The following is a 19,285-nucleotide window of genomic DNA, read 5'->3' as shown; positions in this document are numbered from 1 at the left end:
TCTCAAATATTCTGAAAGTAACTAAACTCAAGAAATCTAGCTAATTACACTACCCTTAATGAAAATGCAAACTACTTCAGTGAGCTGCTTATATCTAATTATTTTTTTCTATCAAATTTCATACCGAACCGAAATGCTGGACCGTAGAATAACTTTGCATCTACTGTGAAATGGACATGTATAGCATTGTAGGCATTTAATTTTACAATTCATTAGGATTTATCATGGTAATGTAGGCTGTGACCAAAGTAATCACTAGATCTAACATGACTGTAAACTTCAGCAAGTTCTAAACACAGATTTTTGTCACCTGAAGTTTCCCAGAAGCAAACACAGCAGAACACTGTGTTAAATTTCTTCCAAATGGGACGGAATGGATTGAATCAACATACACTTTCAAACTGACATATAACATGTGAATACCTATATTTCTTATTTCTCAGCAGTTTGTTTCAATTTAACTAAGTTAATTGCACATAAGCTTAGTAACGTGGTTTTCCTGTCATATGAAAACATCTTTAATCCACAGCCTCTGAACTTTTGTTTTCTTTGGGGGGGTTTGAGGCCACATGTATCTTACCATCAAAATAACTAATGGTTAGTTACAAAGAGCCCTTCAAGTAAACTAAATCAGGACTGTTTGGTCAGGAAACCAGACAAAAATACGACTCTTACARAACCTCCAGGACTCTGCTGTTGGTTGCAGGATGCACTGTGCTTTTCTTGTAGTGTTAGGTTTTCATATATTACTTAAATCAAGATTTCCTTTCACAAACTATCACAAAGAAAAGCTTCTTTCAWGTTATTTGTATGAAAGCTGAGCTTCTGAGCGGTAGGTTGACCGTGTGGGGGTAGGACCTATTGAGCAGCATTTCAGTACTTATGTACTGTGAGAATGCACAGGTTATAGAGAAAAAACAACAAAGTTAGACCAAAAGCTTCTGATGGTTTTTAGAATCCCTTAAAAAGCACCCAAGGTTTCAATTCCATAAGCTGAGCTCAACCAAATAACTTTAAGGCACTAAAAGCAGCCCATAAACAAGGTGGCAGATGCATGACGCAAGCAAATTGTGCTCCAAACCCCCCCCTTGCTATTCCTCTTGTTACGGACTCTTGTTAACCACCACCTGGAACGGCCGCGGTCAGCAATCTCTTTGACGGAGCAACCTACTTTTGCACGTCCTGCCGTCGCTTCCCAAGACGAAGGCGGTCCTGCAGCGACACGTGCGCGCTTTGTAGCTGCTGCCCAGSAGGCAGAGGTGGGAGCAGCCGCCCGGCGCGCCGCTCGCGTCCGCCTCGCACGCGTGGCCTCTGGCTGCAGCGAGGGGAAAACAGCACGGTTGGTGGAAACCCAGCCCAGGGCAAAGCGGGCTTATACAGCAGCATGGGGAGGGTTACAGGGGAGAAAATATTGTGAAATATATATATAAAAAAAAATGTATCACAATAGTTTTTTTTTCCTCAAGAATAGAGCTGTAAAAGAAGTTGATTTTTTTTCTCTCCACTGATGCCCAAAGCTGACAAATAAGTTAATCTGTGGCTATAAAGCAGCGTGTGTAACCACCTCTTAAATAAGTTTTTACATCGACACTTGTCAAGCAGCACAGAGCAGAGCAAATCTGACGCCAGCCCAATGCACTAATCATTCAGTACCATTGAAGAGCACCATTTGGGGGCAGATACCCATGCAGAAACCACAGACCAGCAAGAGACTTCTAGCCTCTTTTCTACATTTGAACAGTAGGAACATTAAATCCAACTGTAGAACCCAAAGCATTCCTGTCACATCACATTTTCAAATGGACAGTTCTGAACTAGCAGACTACTACACCGAATTCATTTAAAAATAAAATAATAATAAAAAATACCTTCTTAAACTAAGTCTGGTCATACAGCAACATCTATCCTGCCTTCGCTAACCTGACAATGGTATCTTAGCTCAAAACACTTGTTTCCTCTCCTGTCCTCCTTCCCTCAAGCTTTTAGTTATCTTTAAACAAGTAATCCAGTGGCTTAAGGTCGATTTTGTTCAAGGCATGCAGCAACTTTYCCGAGCAGAGGCAAGCTTGAAAGCAACAGACACGCTCCTTGCAAATGAAGCAACCAGCAGAACGAACCAAGGGCAAGGGGTGGACGAGCAATCACAGAAGATGTGCCAGAGGTTACACCGTGCTCGTGTCCCTCCTGCGCTCGCGGTCCCTGACTCCCCGAGGGGCACGGGAGGTCAGGCTGGAGCGAGGGAGCCACACGGGCCCTCCTGGCACGCACATCTGCCCGGCTACACGAGGAACAGGAGCTCCAGCCTGCACCCCTCGAGGCTATGGTGGCTGTACAAGCAGTTGTGGAAAGGATTCTAGTATTTATGCTATCAGYTCTATCAAAAAGCTCTCCTGGATAAAGTGTGATTGCAAACCTTTTAGATCCRGCAATCTTCGCCCAAAATGGCTACAAATGATACTGCCCTCCCAGATGCGGCCAGGACACAATTAGACCCAGGATTAGAGTCACACTGGACTGTGGATCAAGGACTTTGATTCTTTCATACGAGTTAATTATTCAAGCTGAGGAAAAGGGGGAAGCAATTTCCCGTCACACCGGTGGCGGGGCTGGCGGGGGGCCGGCGAGCTGCCCAAAGCTCCACGCTTTCTGGCAGTCCCAGCAGTGGGAAGCTCCASGCCCTCCACGCTTGTGTCTGTCTGACAAGTTCTCTGGAGGCCCCGAGACACCGGGAGGCTGAGACCAAACCGAGTGAGCAACAATATCTTTGACCACATATCTACCTCTTCACTGGTTTTCTCTTCCGTATGACGAGGAATTTTGGTCCTACCTGCTGTTTGAGTTCTCTTCTGGTACACGCGGATCTCTTTAGCATTTTTGAGGTTAGCAAGAGGCTGAACGTCAGAGCCATTGTATCTGTTTATTCGTAAAATGCTGAAGTTATCTGAATTAACTGCATATAAGTAGTTTTCAAATACCGCTATACCACAGATATGCCTAACCTGGGAAAGAGAAGAAAGAACCATTATTTCAGCTATTTTAGCTATTTCTGTTTTTTGGAAACATCAAATAATAACGTGAAATGTACATGCTAAACAATAAAGTTTGTACAAGTAAAAGAAAATTTAAAATCATAAGCTTTCTAAATTCCTTTATCCTCTGAACTTCCCGGTTCCCTGTTTTTAAAATTATAAACTCTGGTATACTGTTCTAAGAAGTGAATACATTGCTATTAGTTAAGAGAAGAGTATTTACTCAGCCCATTTACTGTCAGATTCAGACATAACCTAAAGAAAAAAGGGAGGTAGAATCATGTCCCAGTCTGTTCCTGAGTTACTCCTGGCTGGCTAGATCCTTGTCCCCGCTTCTGTGCTCTGCCCTTATCTAGTTAAAGCTAATTGAAATCAAAGGAATTAAGACACAATGGAAACTCAGTCCAATTTTAGTAATGCCAACCATGGAAAAGAAAATAGCCTTGAAAATAATGATGCATTTGTACCAAATTTTGAATTCTCTTCATTCTCTTTCTTCCCTGTTTCCATTTGTATCCATTTTAAAACTTCATTATTTAACTCCCCTGGCAGCTTTTCTATTTTTTCTACAAAGCATTTCATAGTGCTTTAATTTATGCATTTTTTTGTGGTAGTTTTTCCTCCTTATGCAGCTTCAATTATCTTATATATGAATAGAGATGTTTGCTACATAGTGCTTTGAAAGCCTCTCCAAACTATCAATTGTAAAAGCCTTTATCATTTGAAAAGTATGTCTTTTGATATGCTTGGGTTTATGAAATAAACTTTCACCCCTAAAACTTCTTGGAGGGAGTTTTCTGGTTTGTGGTTCCCATAAACTACAAGCAGCATGGAATAGATAAATGAAATTCAATGCCAGCAAATGCAAGCACAAAAACGACTGAAATCACAAATTTGTTGTTTGAGTGGATAGACAATCCACGAACTTCTCCAGCTGTGCTGCAAGTGACCAATGTAAAAGCCTAACTTTTTATACTCATCACCCTTTCAGTTCATCCATATTGAAAGAAAAATCCTTCTCCCTTCTTAGCCAATTTGGAGAACAAAGAAACTCTGAATTTAAGAATCCTCTTTCAGATTAAATTTAAGATTTAATTAGGAGTTCTCTTTTGTATCCAAATTTCAGATAAGAGAAAGATCAAACATCTCTCCTAAGATACAAGTATGTACAACTTAGATAAAATCTGTTAAAATTTTACTTTCTTTTCCAAGCATCTGCTCCCAAAATGTCCCTGGGACAAGGAAATAATGTTTACACGACCTGCCATTGCAGCACAGCTGGATAAAGACTGTGGATTGATCTTTTTAGAGTAAAAAAGGAAGTATTTCATCAAAAATAGGAAGGATTGGTGATTGCTGTTTAAGAAGCTAATCTGCATTTTTTTTTGTCATTATTTCTACATACTTTTAAGTGATAGCAATATTAAGCAACTGTGTCTGGTAAACAGTGACTACTTGGGAGTAAGGAATGACAGCAGAGCAAGTRAGGTGTTTATTCTATTTGTTTCTTCATTCTTCCATATCCTATTTAACATCAAACAGAACCAGATCTACATGTAAACTGTGAGACAGAGCAGCAACCAGGAACTTTTTTTTTTGCTATTTTCACCCAAATTTCCACAGACCTTTACCAGCTGTGGAACTTTTCCTTTCCATGCTACTGCCTACCTCACTCTCCAAGCTAAAGCAACGGATTGATGCATCTCTGCTCCTGTACAGACTCACAGGTCAGTCTCAACATTTATATTTATGACTCCAAACACCTGGATCAACTGGGAAGCTGGAAATTGCCAACAACATAAATATGATTTGAGTGCATCTAGATTGCTCTGAATAGGTCTCAACTGCTTTTGTTACGTCTCTTCTCCCTGACAAGTCATTTTTTTTCCAGAATTGGCAATAGTGTCTTCTTGTCRTTAATAATTTAGCCTCTCTTATCACACCGTATTTCCCCTCCAGAAGTCTCTTACAGTGGACACTGTGACGAACACAATGTATTGCCAAAGAGCCACTTCATGGATGCTTGCTTGTATTTTGCAAATTGGGCTAAATTGCAAATAAAACAAACTGTGCAGCTGAATCTTTTAATGTGTTTCTTTCTTGAGCCCAGAAGAAAAGAATCTGAACATTCCTGTAACTGCTAGCATTATGCAAGTTATTTATTGGTATCATTACTTTTTATTGCATTTGCAAATCGATACCTACTTGTCTGCCTCTCATTACAGTGTGCCTCCTTCTTCCTTGATAGTCAACAACTTCCAGATTATCCAGATATATGTCAACCCAGTACACGTATTTATTGACGAGGTCTAGTGCAAGAGCAGTTGGCTGTTCAATGTTAGAATCCACTATCCATGTCCTGTTCATTCCATCCATGTCACATCTCTCCACCTTGGCAACATTCCCATAGTCTGTAAAGAAAAGCTTTCTGTTGAAAGAAAATAAGATGTTGTTAAGTTTCAAAGTGTGTGAGTGTAATGGAAAGCTCCTGGATGCAGTGTTCAAAGTAAGCTTTCACTCTTCATTTCAGAGGCTACTTCTATTAACCTATATAATACTTAAAACTGTTTAATTGATTTAACTTAAAATTTCACTGCCAACTAAATTTCACAAATCTTCTAGCAACTTTACGAGTACATTGGATTTCTTTTCAAGTGGAAAATACAGAAGTTCTCATACACTTCACTGTTCCAAAAATATATCCTTCAGCTAATACTTATTCTGTTTTTTAAATGGATATTATTCCCATGTACAAATGCTATAGATCAAGTACCTCTGGAAGTCTACTACCTATAAAAATAAGAAGATAGTTAGATATATCAAGAAGAGGCAAAACCACAAAGCAGTTACATGGTTTAGAAAGCAATTCATTGCACAYGATGTTCAACAAAGTCACCCATACGGTCAGTTTAAAAGAAGCATTTCTAAAGTAAATGTTTTGGTCTGCATTGCATTTGTATCCTGTCTTGGAAAGATGACTAGGATCTTGTCTGCTTGCTATTTGGTAGCATTCACTGGTCTTAAAATGCACAAATGAATTTTAATCAAYCTGGCAATATTTTTACAGGACTATCTATTCATGAGACTAAATTACATTTTCAAAGAGAAAACCACCTTGCCATGACTTTAGCATGTTGTAAAGAATAATCCTTCTCCAGACTGAATTTTACTAAAACTATATTGAGAATCAAGATTTTACATTCCAAAATAAGCAAATTATCTGCAGTTTATCACCACTAATGGATCAACAGTATATCAACCTTGTGATATGTTTATATTAAATCATAGTAATTTGTAGCATTGTAACCTCTCCTAAAAAATCAACACGTGCATACATTAGGTTGAAAGAAAAGAGTGCCTAAATTGACAAATGAGACCCATAAACATTATTATTAATAATTTAATATAAATTAAAATACATTATAAATGCAATTAATGTTTCATGTGCAAAATATGTAAATTCACAAAAAATCAGAAGTTATTTAAAGCACTAGAATTACCTATAATATAAATACAGTAGCTGTCAAATGCTGAAATGAGTTGATGACAGAATCATAAAAAACAGGGCTGGAAGAGAATTTGAAAGGTCATGTAGTCCATCACGAGGACGTAAAGCAGAATAAACTTTACCTATATCATTCCGGAGGGATAACTCCATTCCTGACAGGACCTTCTATTCGCCAAAACCATTTTGAATTCCTACCTTGTCCTTCATTGTAATTCAGTATTCCAGCWGTACTTTAAGAACATTTTAAAAAACACGTACTTAACATTCAGATCCATATAAATCAAAATGTGCATACTACAGATGATACAAAAAGTAAAAAAAATATGCATGCAAAGAGACTGTTTTATTTGGAAAAGAAACTCACCTCTGTCTGTCTGTCTGCCTCTCTATCTATATTTTAATCAGCAAGACTGACACCTATTAATTTTAAAATTACATGAGTTAAAGCATTACATTACTCTAGCTGATGGTCTCCATTGCTGGATATGTGATTCAGATTATTTAATGGGACTTTGTATCTCAAGATTCTGTTCTCAAATCAAAGCTCAATTTGCAATCACAAACTGTTTCTGGAGTGATTAGACACACGCACATCTATATCTATCTATCATCTCCTGCTCTCATACAGCAGCTATGCAGACCTGGAGCAACTAACTACTGGTTTGCTTAGTGCACTRTATTCTTGTAGGAAACTCAGTGGTATCACATAGGGTCCTATGTGTTATCACAATACAAACTATTAAACAAGTTGCAGATAACAATTGTTTGCCTTTTACAAACTACATTGTCTTTGGAGATCGAAAATAAATAAAATGTGGGTATGTCAATGAGATAAATAGATACAATAAGGGATATATAGTTTTAACAGCATCTTCGTAACACCCCAGTGTTACAGGGTTCATTTCTGCATGCTCTGAATGCCTCTTTTATATTTGCATTCGTGGTAAAGAAGGCAGCTAAGCTTGCTTCAAGTGTCAATATAATATTTGTCATTTAAAATATAATTTCTTTTGAAGGCTGGGAATAATATAACTTTATATGCATCACCATGTAGAGACAGAAGTCAGTAATTAAGAAAGTAAAATGCTTCACCTTGCAATCCTGAAATGCAATTTTGCATGAATCCCTTCTGCTAAATAAGAATTTTATTACTAACATGTTAAACTGACCCACAGTTACACTGTCTTCCCCTTGCTTTGGGAGTTCTCAAGGATACATTTTAGTAGCACTTTTTCTGTTTAAGATTAATTTCTACACTTACACATGGTGCTGGGTTTGCCCATCCATTTTCAGCAGTGGGTGGTGAATTTTTTTACCAATCCACAAATCAATTTCAGCTTGAACAGTGACAATATACGGCTCCTTGCACATCCCCAACAGCATCCATTAGTACCGACCTTGAGGGACCACCTCTAACAATGTCACAGAGAACTGTGTCCATTATATCCTTTATTGCCTTTATTTTCTATCGATAAGGATACTATTTGGGGCTGCTATAAAATAGTTAAAATTTTGGCACTACATTGAATTGTATTAAGGCATGGTATCCATTGAAAACTAGAGCTTTCCATKCACAGAAACTCTGAATATTCTCCTAGCGCTTTGAGGTAGCACATGTTCTGACGTTGCTAATTCAGACCCAAACCGCTAACTTAAGCCCCAGTGTTCAAGAGGCATCATATACTATTCAAACTTGTCAAACTCCACCATAAATGTCTTAGAGTTGCTTTGTCCTGGTGCTTCTTCAAGGAAGCTGAAGCAGAGTGGTTTGTTCTCACAGTTATGAATCTTTTAATAAATTTAACAAAAATTCTTCACAGCTAAATTATCCTTTCCGACTTCTGCAGCACACCACTCATTGGCCTAAGCAGTTCCTTCTCACCTGCCTTCTCCTCCAGATGYATTTCTAGATGGCAATCAAGTTTCTGAACTGTCTAGCTAACACGGAGAGATAAGCAGACTAAGTCAGTCTATCTTATCTCCTAAAAGAGGCTCTTTACGTTGCCCTTCTCCGCAGTCACTCCAATCTTAGGTCGTGTTATTGAACAAGCATGGTCAGCACTGGATGCGCTCTTCCAGAAACGAGCTCCTTGGTRTCTGTGCAACGGCCCTGTGACTTCCCCACATCTGCTGCAAATTGATCCATCACAGGACGGCRTTTGCTATTTTCACAGCTCTGTTTCACTGCTGATTTACAGTCGTCTTTTCCAGCTAATACCTACGTCCTCCTCCCTCTGCTGATTTCCCAAGTTGTAGCTGWCTTTCCCCTCACAAACCCATGAAATGCAATCCATCTCAGAAATAATAGCATTTAAAAACTCAACATTTGAGCACTAAAGACTCTAAAACATTTCAGAATATCCTCCACAGATAAACCCACCAACTACAAACTGCAATAAAATAATTAATTGAATAAGACTAATCCAGAAGGAGAACAACATCCCTAGATGAAAGTCATCATCTTTCCCATTTCTATTCTCCTGCCATAAAACACTGCTTAATCTTTCCTTATCAGGCCCCAAAACTAAAAAAAAAAAAAAGTCTCAAAAAGTCTCAAAAATCCCTCAGCTTGTCTTTTAGTATTTTCTTCCTTTTATTTTACAAGTTCTCAATAGCAGCATTAATAACTCATCTATTTCATTAGCAATAAAGAAAATAACTTTCCTTTTAATGCTACATTTGGCCTTTTGGATGAAAGCCTTGTCTTAACTTCTTATGTGCCTAAAAGCCATATAGTTTTTGCACAATGAGACAATCTAGGGTGGCAAAATTTCACAGTTCTACTACTCTTTGAATTAAAAAAAAATAGATATGGAACAGTGTTGTATGAAACAACGGCATCGTGAAACAGTTTTCGTCTTCATCCCAACAACATATGACTGCGCTTCACAGTTGAGTGCATTCACGTGCCATTCTTATTATTTTTCCTTCTTTTCCTTTCCTTCTTTATTTCCCTTTGTAATAGGCAAGAGCTACACTTGTGAGCACGTCCAGGAGCTCATGCTGCCAGGCCACAAGCTCCAAATTGCTCCCTAGCTAGCTCAGCCAGCCAACCTTCTTCTGGCTCTTATTGCTCCTTTAATTCCCAGGTTGGCTCTCAAACCTCAAGTGCTCTTTCAATGGATCAGTACCAGAAGTTTGTGTTATTGTACAATAACCTAAATCTCCTATGAGGTGAAGCAAGAAGCAGTTGCTGGCAGAAGGACAGAAAATAAGCCATCCTATCCTTGATTGCATACAGCTGTTCCAGATGGACTGATCTTAGGACTAACAGCGGACAGCCAGGTCTCGCCTGGATATTCAGCGCTGGGTTTTCCAACCCATTGGGCTGGAGGTCTTGACACCCCTGCACTTTGGCACTGCTGGCCCGGCTGCTTTTGCTCAAGGCTCTTCTACGTGTACATCTAATCTACRTCCTTGTCCTACAGGGTCAGCTCAGGTTCACGTGTTAAAGCTGCTGTCAAATCCCTGCCACCCGCCACGTGGCAGTCAAATGTCACGGCCATGGATAAACTGCCTTTGCTGCCCCGTATCTCCTTTTCTTTCCTCCTCTGGTCTTCTGTTATCRGAGATAAGAAAATGTGAGTGTAAGCACTACTTAGCAGGAAAAGGATGAAGATTACAAATAAACTGACATTTAAAGGACAGCACCTTCTCCATAAGCTGAAGGACAAGAAGGAATAAATGTTCTTCAGAAGTAATTGCAGGCTCATGCTCTGCAAGACGGGAAGCTCTGAGCAGCTTTTGAAGGAAGGAACGAGAGAGCTTGGCAGTTCATGGGGCAGAGTCAATTGCAATGTGGTTTTGTCACAGGTAAATTAATATATTAATTATAGAAAGAAAGCTGGTTTCTTAGACAAAGTTACTGCAGTGGACCAGATCTATCTAGATTAAAGTAAAATATTTGCTAGTATACCTTGACAGCAGTCAGAGTGGAAAGAACAGTGTTTAATTTCTAGAAATTACACTGGAAGGATCATTTTCAAGACATAAAGCTTCCATTGATCTTGGGAGAAATCTTACTTAATGAAAAAACACCAACTGTATGCCCAGGGATGTATGGATTAGATTTTTTTTTTCCCCGAATACAGAGGAGGAATAATGGATGGTGTAAGAAAAACTCTGGACTGGAGTACCAGACATAGGGTAAAATTTAATAACACAAAAATTCACATCTTAAAAAGCTACTAATAAGATTATTTTAATGATATGCTCAGTTATTGGTGCTAAAGAACAGCTGTTTGTGTTCAAAAAAAAAGGGGGGGACTTTTCTATCTATTAAAATATATACTGTAGCATAACTAAAACAATGGGGTCTGTGACAGACAGGYATCCTTCAGAAGAGGTGATCAAAATAGTTAATTAAAAAGACTGTCAAACAAGGTCTATGGGATGCTCCACTTGGTAATTAAAGCTCCGGATTCTCAAAAGGGGGCTGACCTGATCTTGTATTTGATTTCTACTGCATTCAATCTAAATGAATGTATGGTTTGATCTACACTGTAGATCATACACATAGACATTATAGCATGGTCCAGGACATAAGACATCTTTGCACGTAGAAACCTCGGGGACCTGATCCTTCACAGGACCATGTGTCTCCTGCCACATCTCTTCACACCTATGGGAGCTACGCAGCTTCTCAGCAGGCAGGCAAATGATAAGGGATTGTTTTAGGATTCGTGCTAATATAGATCATAGTTTTGATAAGAATGTATTGTTTACGGTGTGTGGTTTTTTACTGATAGTGAACAAGGCACAGTAATGACACTGGAAATTAACTTCAGCAACATATGAATAAACTAATTTAACACACTAGCGGAAATTTTAAAAGAGCCAAATACTGTGTCCTCTACTAGTGTCATAATACTAACTTCTGTATCCCACGCAGAAAAATAGGAAACCTTCATATCTAATTTTCTCACTTTTCAAAGCAGTTTTTAAAAAGGGCACGAGAAGACATGGAAGAAGCAAACAAACCAAACGAGAACAAACCAACAAGGAAAACTCCACAACCAAACCTCTAAGCTATTATAGGTTTAAAAGGCAAATGCGGGATGTGGAAATTACAGAATTGTGCTATTTCTGCAGGGCTCGACAGAAGCAAACCCCGACACAGGTGCACTGTGAACATGCACTCTCAGGAACGCTGCCTCATTATGGGAATATGATAACTCACTGCTTCCATAATACACTCCACTTTTGGTTTACTTTCTGAAGTTTGATTCTTCCCATTTTCTCTTTGGAAATATATTCTCTTTGGTATATAATAAAAATGCACTTCTTGAATATAATACCAATAAATCAAGCATCCACATCAATGAAAATTCAGTTCACAGCTTTTGCTTGAGGATAAAAATGAAAAGAAAATTGTGTTATATTCATTGCCATCATAACAGTTCAGTCTATTTTTTTCACCAACAATGAGATTAAAACTATGAGACATAATCTTGAAAAATTGTATTCCTTAGCTTATATCAAGTTTATCCTTGCATAATATGCTATTCCATCTAAATACAATTCAATATCCTTTAATTAGAGCAACGTAATTAGCTTGAGTTAGCAGTGATAGTATATTCTCAATGTCCTTCTCTTTCCTGTAAATAAAAGGATGTTGTCTGAATTAAAAAAAAAAAAAAAAAAAAAAAAAAAATATTTCCAGCATAAAATTTTAGGAACTCAGTTTACTTTCTAGGTCTGTATTAATATTTATTCGTGAACATATGCAAGCTGTTAATAAACKTTGCTTATTGCTGGATAAATTGTGGCTCTATTCATGGGTTCCTCAAAGCTCTTTATCATTAGTTTTATTTGTCCAGTCACTGACTTCTGAAAATGTTCTGAGATTTAAATTYGCTGCAGTGAGTGGACGCAGTGTCCTTTCCCGATGTGCACGTACTCCCCACATGCCACCACAAACTCGTCAAGTAGAACAAGAATGAAGAACCATTGATTTTTCCTACTTTATCACAAACCGGTTATGCCAAATAACTCTCTTGATCCCCTGGAAAACTTCGTTTTTTAAGATACACTCAAACTGTCAAGCACCTGTAGTTTTATATCACTGATTAAGTGGACTTTTAACATGTGACAGCCAAATACCACCAGGAAGTCTATTTCTGTTACAGTATATATTGAATCAAAAATATTTCACACAGGCCTTACCTATTTATAAAATGTATTTTACACTAAAATCATGCGCACTCTACATCTATACATCTAATATTACATCTATAACTGTCTGAGCCTAGTGAAAGCATGGCTCATAAATGTAGTTCTTTGAGTAATTCTGAGGATTAGATGGTTAAGTTGAAGTGGTAGATGTTCTCYAGGGTATGCAAGATACAACGAAACAATTGTACCAGATGACATTTAAACTAGGTTTCTTCAGTAGGAACTTGAGTCTGACTTATATGCTGTCCTTCAGAGTATATCTCCTATATATATCATATTATACTTTTAATTTTATTTCTCCTGTAATGATTTCTGGAAAAACTAAATGCTACCACTTGATCTTTCACAGTAATTACACCAACACAAGTACTTACCAGAATACATATTTTCTGAGACATAATCAGGGCTGTACTAAAATTCTCAGATATAAAAACAGAATATATATATATGTATATATATAGTACTTTTTCCTGAAGTTATTTAGTTTTCATATTATTATATGCATTTAAATTGTAACTATTCTTCAACTTAATGAACATTCTTTTTCCCATCTGGTTTAAAAAAAGACAGATTTGAGAATAATTTATAATAAGATCTTTTTTTTTAAAAAAAAATTAATATTAAAAGCAGAAAAAAAAGACCATCATTGTTTAGTATTTCAGCAATGTTCAGMATTTGAACAATGAGGGGACAAAAGCCTAAACTGAAAACCCTAAGCTTTGCGTGCTGGTCTGCGGCAGGCCAGGCAGACACGGGATCAGCCTGGARCCTGCTGGGTTTCATTCCCATCCCGGCACAGTCCTGGCACCAGCAGGAGCTCCCTCTCCAGGAGTGGCCCATGAGCCACAGTGCAGGGTGGTTTCCAGGGAATTCCACTTCTCTTGCGGTTTTTCTTTCCCAGTGACTGGGACACCAGGCCCTTGGAGCCAACACGGGTCAGTCAGGATTAGGTTTTGTCCTCATGGCCCCAACTCTTCCCACACTGCAGCAGGCACCAGGGCTGGCATTTTTAAATGTGTAGGAAGAGACGGAAACCCTGCCTGCCTGGCATTTTTCTTTCCAAACATGAATCTAGGAAAGGAATGGAGACTTGCAAATAACTCATGCAAAGACTGCCAATGATTTAGTGCAAACAAGGGCAGCATATGCATTTTCCTAACCTTGCTGCTCTCCAGTCCTTCTGAGACACTCTAGATATTCTCACTGTGAGCCCTCCTCAGCAGAGGTTAATAGTTATCAGAACRGTTTTGCACTATGAAATCCAAAAATATACCCATACTGTTTATCAGAGTACATGTTTTCCACATCAAATGTACCTATCAATACAGCTTCTTATGTACAAAAAAATGCTTTGTTTCTAAAATTGTGATTTCTGTCAGGCAACTTTTTATATTTACACCAAAATTAGAGAGGATGAAAAAGGCAGCATTTTTATAAATTTAATTTCTTTAAATATTTATTATTAATGTGAAAAATAAATTATAGAACAGTTCTTTCGTCTTGGTATTTTATGACCTATACCAGATTAAATGTCAGTAATAGCTGGCATTTGAGAACCTGTCTCATCCATCTCATTCAGAAAATGCTACAATAATCACCATTACAGAGGATTATATTAAACTAATCAAAGATCTACAGTTTGAAAGCTTTTGAAATCTCAAGGCTCCTCCTTCATATGCAGAAAAATAAAAGAAAGGCAAGATTTGTATCCGGAGATACACTGTTTAGATCCCAAAAGAACTCAAGACTTAGTRGCATGATGCATCAGCAGTCAACAGCAAGGATGGTCACTTCTTTTCTCCAACAAATTCATGAAAGAAGAACATACACATGACTATTGAACCCAACAATACATTTCAAGCTCTGGAAGCTGTAGACTGCTTAAGGTGACAGTTTTCCATCTCGATCATCAAATCATTATATCAATCATTAAATAATTCTTTTGTAAACATTTATTGAGCCTTATATGAAGAAACCTACTGTTTTAGTGTAACTTAACTAAACCATCTTCTGCTAGGAGTTGGTGACTAGTGCAAGGATGAGTCTCATATGCCCCTGACAGAAGATAGGACCCATGGGGGGATGTGAGCAATGATTTGCTAGACATCAGGATTGTAGCATTCACAAATGACCCACGTCTTCGTCAGCTAGAAGCTCTGCTGTCTCTTCCTCAAAGCTGGAAAGGGTATTGTCCTACAGCCCTGCAAAATTCTTACTACTTCACAGAAAGACAGGCAAGCATTTACTGTTCTCCATTTATAGATACTTTTTTTTTTCATCTTCCTAATAAAATACAATCAGTGGAAATTAAATCCTCACCCAAAACTACMCCTTATCACAGGACTGGTATTAATATCAGCCAGTAAAATCAACTAAAAAATATGAGAAGGTTAATATGGCAATTTCCCCTCAGGAAGAAAACAAAATATGATTTTTCTCAGTAGAGCACTGATTAAGATCCAATATCTACAAACAATATTCAAAGAACCTGACAAGTTCAAAACTTTGTGTATGTTCCTAAGTGTTCCATAAATATTGTGYGGATAATCAAATCTTTTCTTAGAATAGTTTGAAAACCAACAAAGAACTATTGCTACTCACGACATTGAGGGATTTACCTATTTTACATCCTTCCCTTTTCTTTATTCAGGGATATCAGTGGTCGTTCCTGCCTCACCCCCATGACAGGCGAGTTCAGTGTCTCCTGACGTCAAGCGCCAGCTCTGCGGCTGCGTGTGGGTACACACGTATACACAAAGCAGTCTGAAATSCCACCTAGGTTATTTTTCTTCGATGAGAGGTATTGACCTGAAACTTCCCATTCCATCTGAGTTCATTCCTCTAATCCTCAGGAACAGAATCATCTGCTGCTATCTTCTACRCGACACTCGCCTCGTTGCAGCGCASTAGCAGCCTGTGCTGGCATGACAGAGTGCTTTATAGAAAAGCTGTTATCTGTAATACATTTGCCATCTTTGTTACAGATTTTGGCAGATAATGAATGGAACAGGAGGCTGCAGGAGGCAAACTGGGAATGTCAGGAGTATAGAGGTAAAGGCTGAGMCAGGCATGAGCTTCTACTAGCACTTCTGCTGCAAACATGGGGTTCCTACAGAGCTCATGGAGCTTCCTTAATTTAACTTTTATTTTTCCTTCCTTTTTCTCAATCAAGTAAATTGCATTAGCATAAAATCATGCATTACCTTTGCCTGTGGAGCGTTTAGGTAGCTGTTTGGGACCTTGCAGCCCCTTTGTTGCAGCCAACAAACAGGAAGTCATGTTCACCAAAACCTCATTTTACTTCATAATCTGTAATTTTCTGGATTAGCAACACAAGTAAGAAATTTCATGAGCAGTTTAGAAGAAAGCTACCAAATCCATTTCACGATTACCCTTTTGTAAGACAGAAAAGGCRTGAGCACAAGGAGGAGGAAGAGGTTAGCAGGGGTTTGGAGGGGTTGGGGCAATCAGCACAGCCAGGCAATAATTGTACACACCATTTCTAAAATAATTACTCTAAATAGCAACCTACCCTACATCAAATGAATTAGGAAAATGATCCTGAAAATGACAGAAAAGCAAAAACCTCCAGAGACAACAGGCAGCAGCCTCAGAGATGCCTGGGTCCCTTCCCCCCGAGCCTTCTCCCGGCTCTCCCAGCTCGGTGCTGCTTTCATGGCCACTGCTCCATCTTTCTCTACCCCACTRAGGGGCATTTTTCCCCTTCACACTCCCAGCTGATTGGCACACAGTGATAAGCAYATACAGGTGCACGTGTTAGAGCTAAAGTTAATTTTAGGATGAAGAAAAACAATATAAAGCCCRATAATGATTCTCAATACAATATGACTTTTAAAAGCATCATTGAATAATTCACTCTTTTGTTACTATTTTTACCTATAGGCAGAATAACATCCTGTGGTGGCAGCTGGAAAGGAGGCGAAATCTTCTTCATCTAACTCTGATCAGCAAATGGAAATAATCATATCAGAGCAAGGTTTATCTATAGAAGAGCTTTTATTAAACCAACCGATAGAGCGGGAGGAAAGGTGTGCTTGCAGGCAGAAGCCCTTCAAGTCTGAAAGCAAACCAGGGTTACCTATGTGAATGTGGTTTAACCTCCTCGTCTTAAAATAGAATTAATACAGAATGACATCTGTGGAAATTGGATCAGAATATAGCTCTGTGGAGAGGTTAGGGATTCTTTTTTTGTTGTTTTCTCCTATAAAAGGAAAACAATTGTCTGCAGGCATAATTAACACTAGCTAAATTTCAAGACTACTTCTGTTATATTTATACATTACATTTTATTTGCCATCAGAAAAATAATGAATACCTAGTTTGCACAGTAATTGCAAAGGCAGTTAATTCACTCTAATCAGCCCGAGGTGAAGGGAGCACAAATTAACTTGATGCTTTTTTTCTCCCCTCTTTGTTTCAACATAATTGTCCTCCTCTAAAGTTACCCCAGTGAATAATCTTACCATCTCCAACAACATCATTTTCATCACTGAAACTCCCTGTGACAAGGTGGGAGATMGGGATAGATACCACCTGTGCCAAAGCAATTATATCCTTTGCTACTCTATTAAAAAATCTGTTCCTGGTCTTTTCACTTTCCAATGGAAAAGAGGGCAGAGAGGGGTAAGGAYACACCTGAAAGTCTTTAAAGGGGTCACTGTGATCAGCAACCAGTAATTGCTTGATGTGGACTCTCTCTGGTGGTATCTGGCTAGGGATGAGCTTACTTGTCAATGTAAAACAGAGAGTGAGCAACAGTGACAACAGGCACAGAAGATGATACGGTGCCTAAGTCCCAAAGAAATCCATGGCAATATAAAGGATAAACCTCTAGGAATTAGTTGTGCAGATACTGCTTCCTGATTACTCTCTTCCAATATCTAAACATCTTTGAAACTTAGTCTTAATCCTCAAGAAGTCAGAATTACAAGGAGGATTCCCACACTCTGCACGGTGCCGGGAGGGTAGCGGAGCACCTGGAAGTGTGACGCACACTGGCACTATGCAGTTATAATGCAAACCACATGCTCTCTGCTGTGTGTGGTTTTGGGTTTTATTTTAATTAAACCAGGAAYGGAGGCTACGCTATGTGCTTAGCTCAATTAAGTATGTTAGGATATGTTCAAAACATGCTTTCTAAGCTGTCCTCCTCAAAGCTGGGGCTGGGACACTTAATCTGCAATTATCAGATGGCTGCAAACAGGAATAAAGTAATGTCTGAACTGAGTGCAATTAAATATTATTTGGAATGGTTACTTTCATTTCTCTAYCTATATAACCATTGAAAATCTAAGAACAATACTAAAGGCAAAGAAAAATTCAGTCAACATGGAAGTGTAGATCAGAGGGTAGGGATAATTCTTTTGGTTATTGCCTTCATTATTCCTCATTGAAAAACATTTATTTGTTGACGAGAAAATTTCCATGGGAATGTAAATATTTTAGTTGAGTATTTATCAAAGAATGGTTTTGGTGTCACATCTAATTTCTGCTAAAAAGCAAAGTTTATAACACCACACAGTAACAGATAGCTCACTAGTTGGGTTAAAATCTATTACCATCTCAATGGATTTTTCAGATCTGTGTCACTACCACAGAACCTGTCCCAACGTTTCCTTTTGAAGCTTTTGTGTTTTATACCAGTAATTAATTAGACAGAACAAAAGCAATAGGCTACAGCTCAGTGACAGCAGCATGCGTKAGAGACAAAATATTTTAATCTCTTCCCCAATAGCTATTTAATTGCCCATGAAAATCATTTATTTATACATATGCAAAAAGCATTGATGGGAGAGACTAAGCCTAGGCTGGTGGCTCTTCCCTTGCCRGAGTATGGGAGGAGTGGAGATATTTGACCCTGGAGCTCCCAGGCCCTACGTGCTCCCTATGGCCATGGGGAAATTTCCCTGGATATTTCTCRTTTCACAGTGACTTTGAGAGGCCCAAGTCACCTCAGTACAGAACACAAAAACTTTACAGAGCCTGAATAACCTGAGCAGCTCTACCTACATGAACGTATAAAGGCCATTACAATTTCCTTGTAACTATGCTTACACTGCTGACATTTGAGTCCTGTAGAAATGCAAATCAAAATATATCACCAAAAAAAGTACAGAGCTTTCAGCTTGTATGATCACCTATCTAAAGAAGCCATGAAATCAGGTTTTTGTGTTTTCTCACGTATTTCACATGAAGTGCCCTGGAAGCCATTCACAGAAATAAAAAGTCACCCCCCTCAAAAAAGAAGAAAAGTCACTTGATGCTGACAGTTTTAGAAATGGAGGCAGTCTTTATTCTAGACTGCTCTTACTTGAGTCATAGGATGCATAGGCTCAACTGAAGCAGGACATTTGGAAGGACAGTTGCCACAGATGTGCCCTTTGACATACTTTGCATTTCTCTATATTGTTAAAGATATCCTAATATCCTCATATTCATGAACAGATAGAACAAATTTGAAGTATTTTTTGAAGTGCATAACACCACCACATTTTTAGGTATGAAAACACTATGTGGTTATAGAAAAAGTAATGGGACAAAAAGCTATTTAATG

General features: G+C 38.4%; 1 protein-coding gene across 1 annotated transcript in view; it reads right to left on the bottom strand.

Annotated features, from left to right (window-relative positions):
* Positions 1-19,285, bottom strand: part of LRP1B (LDL receptor related protein 1B) — a 264,021-nt gene that overhangs the window by 204,886 nt on the left and 39,850 nt on the right. The window contains exons 6-8 of the mRNA XM_026040854.1: positions 5,235-5,457; positions 2,828-2,999; positions 1,172-1,315 (exon numbers count right to left, since the gene is read on the bottom strand). Coding sequence (XP_025896639.1) covers positions 1,172-1,315; positions 2,828-2,999; positions 5,235-5,457 — 539 coding nt within the window. The remainder of the gene's footprint in view (positions 1-1,171; positions 1,316-2,827; positions 3,000-5,234; positions 5,458-19,285) is intronic.

This window comes from Nothoprocta perdicaria, unplaced genomic scaffold, assembly GCF_003342845.1.
Source record: "Nothoprocta perdicaria isolate Ctin4 unplaced genomic scaffold, notPer1 scaffold_27, whole genome shotgun sequence".
In the NCBI taxonomy this organism is placed as follows: domain Eukaryota; kingdom Metazoa; phylum Chordata; class Aves; order Tinamiformes; family Tinamidae; genus Nothoprocta; species Nothoprocta perdicaria.
This window is presented reverse-complemented; position numbering and strand designations above follow the sequence as displayed.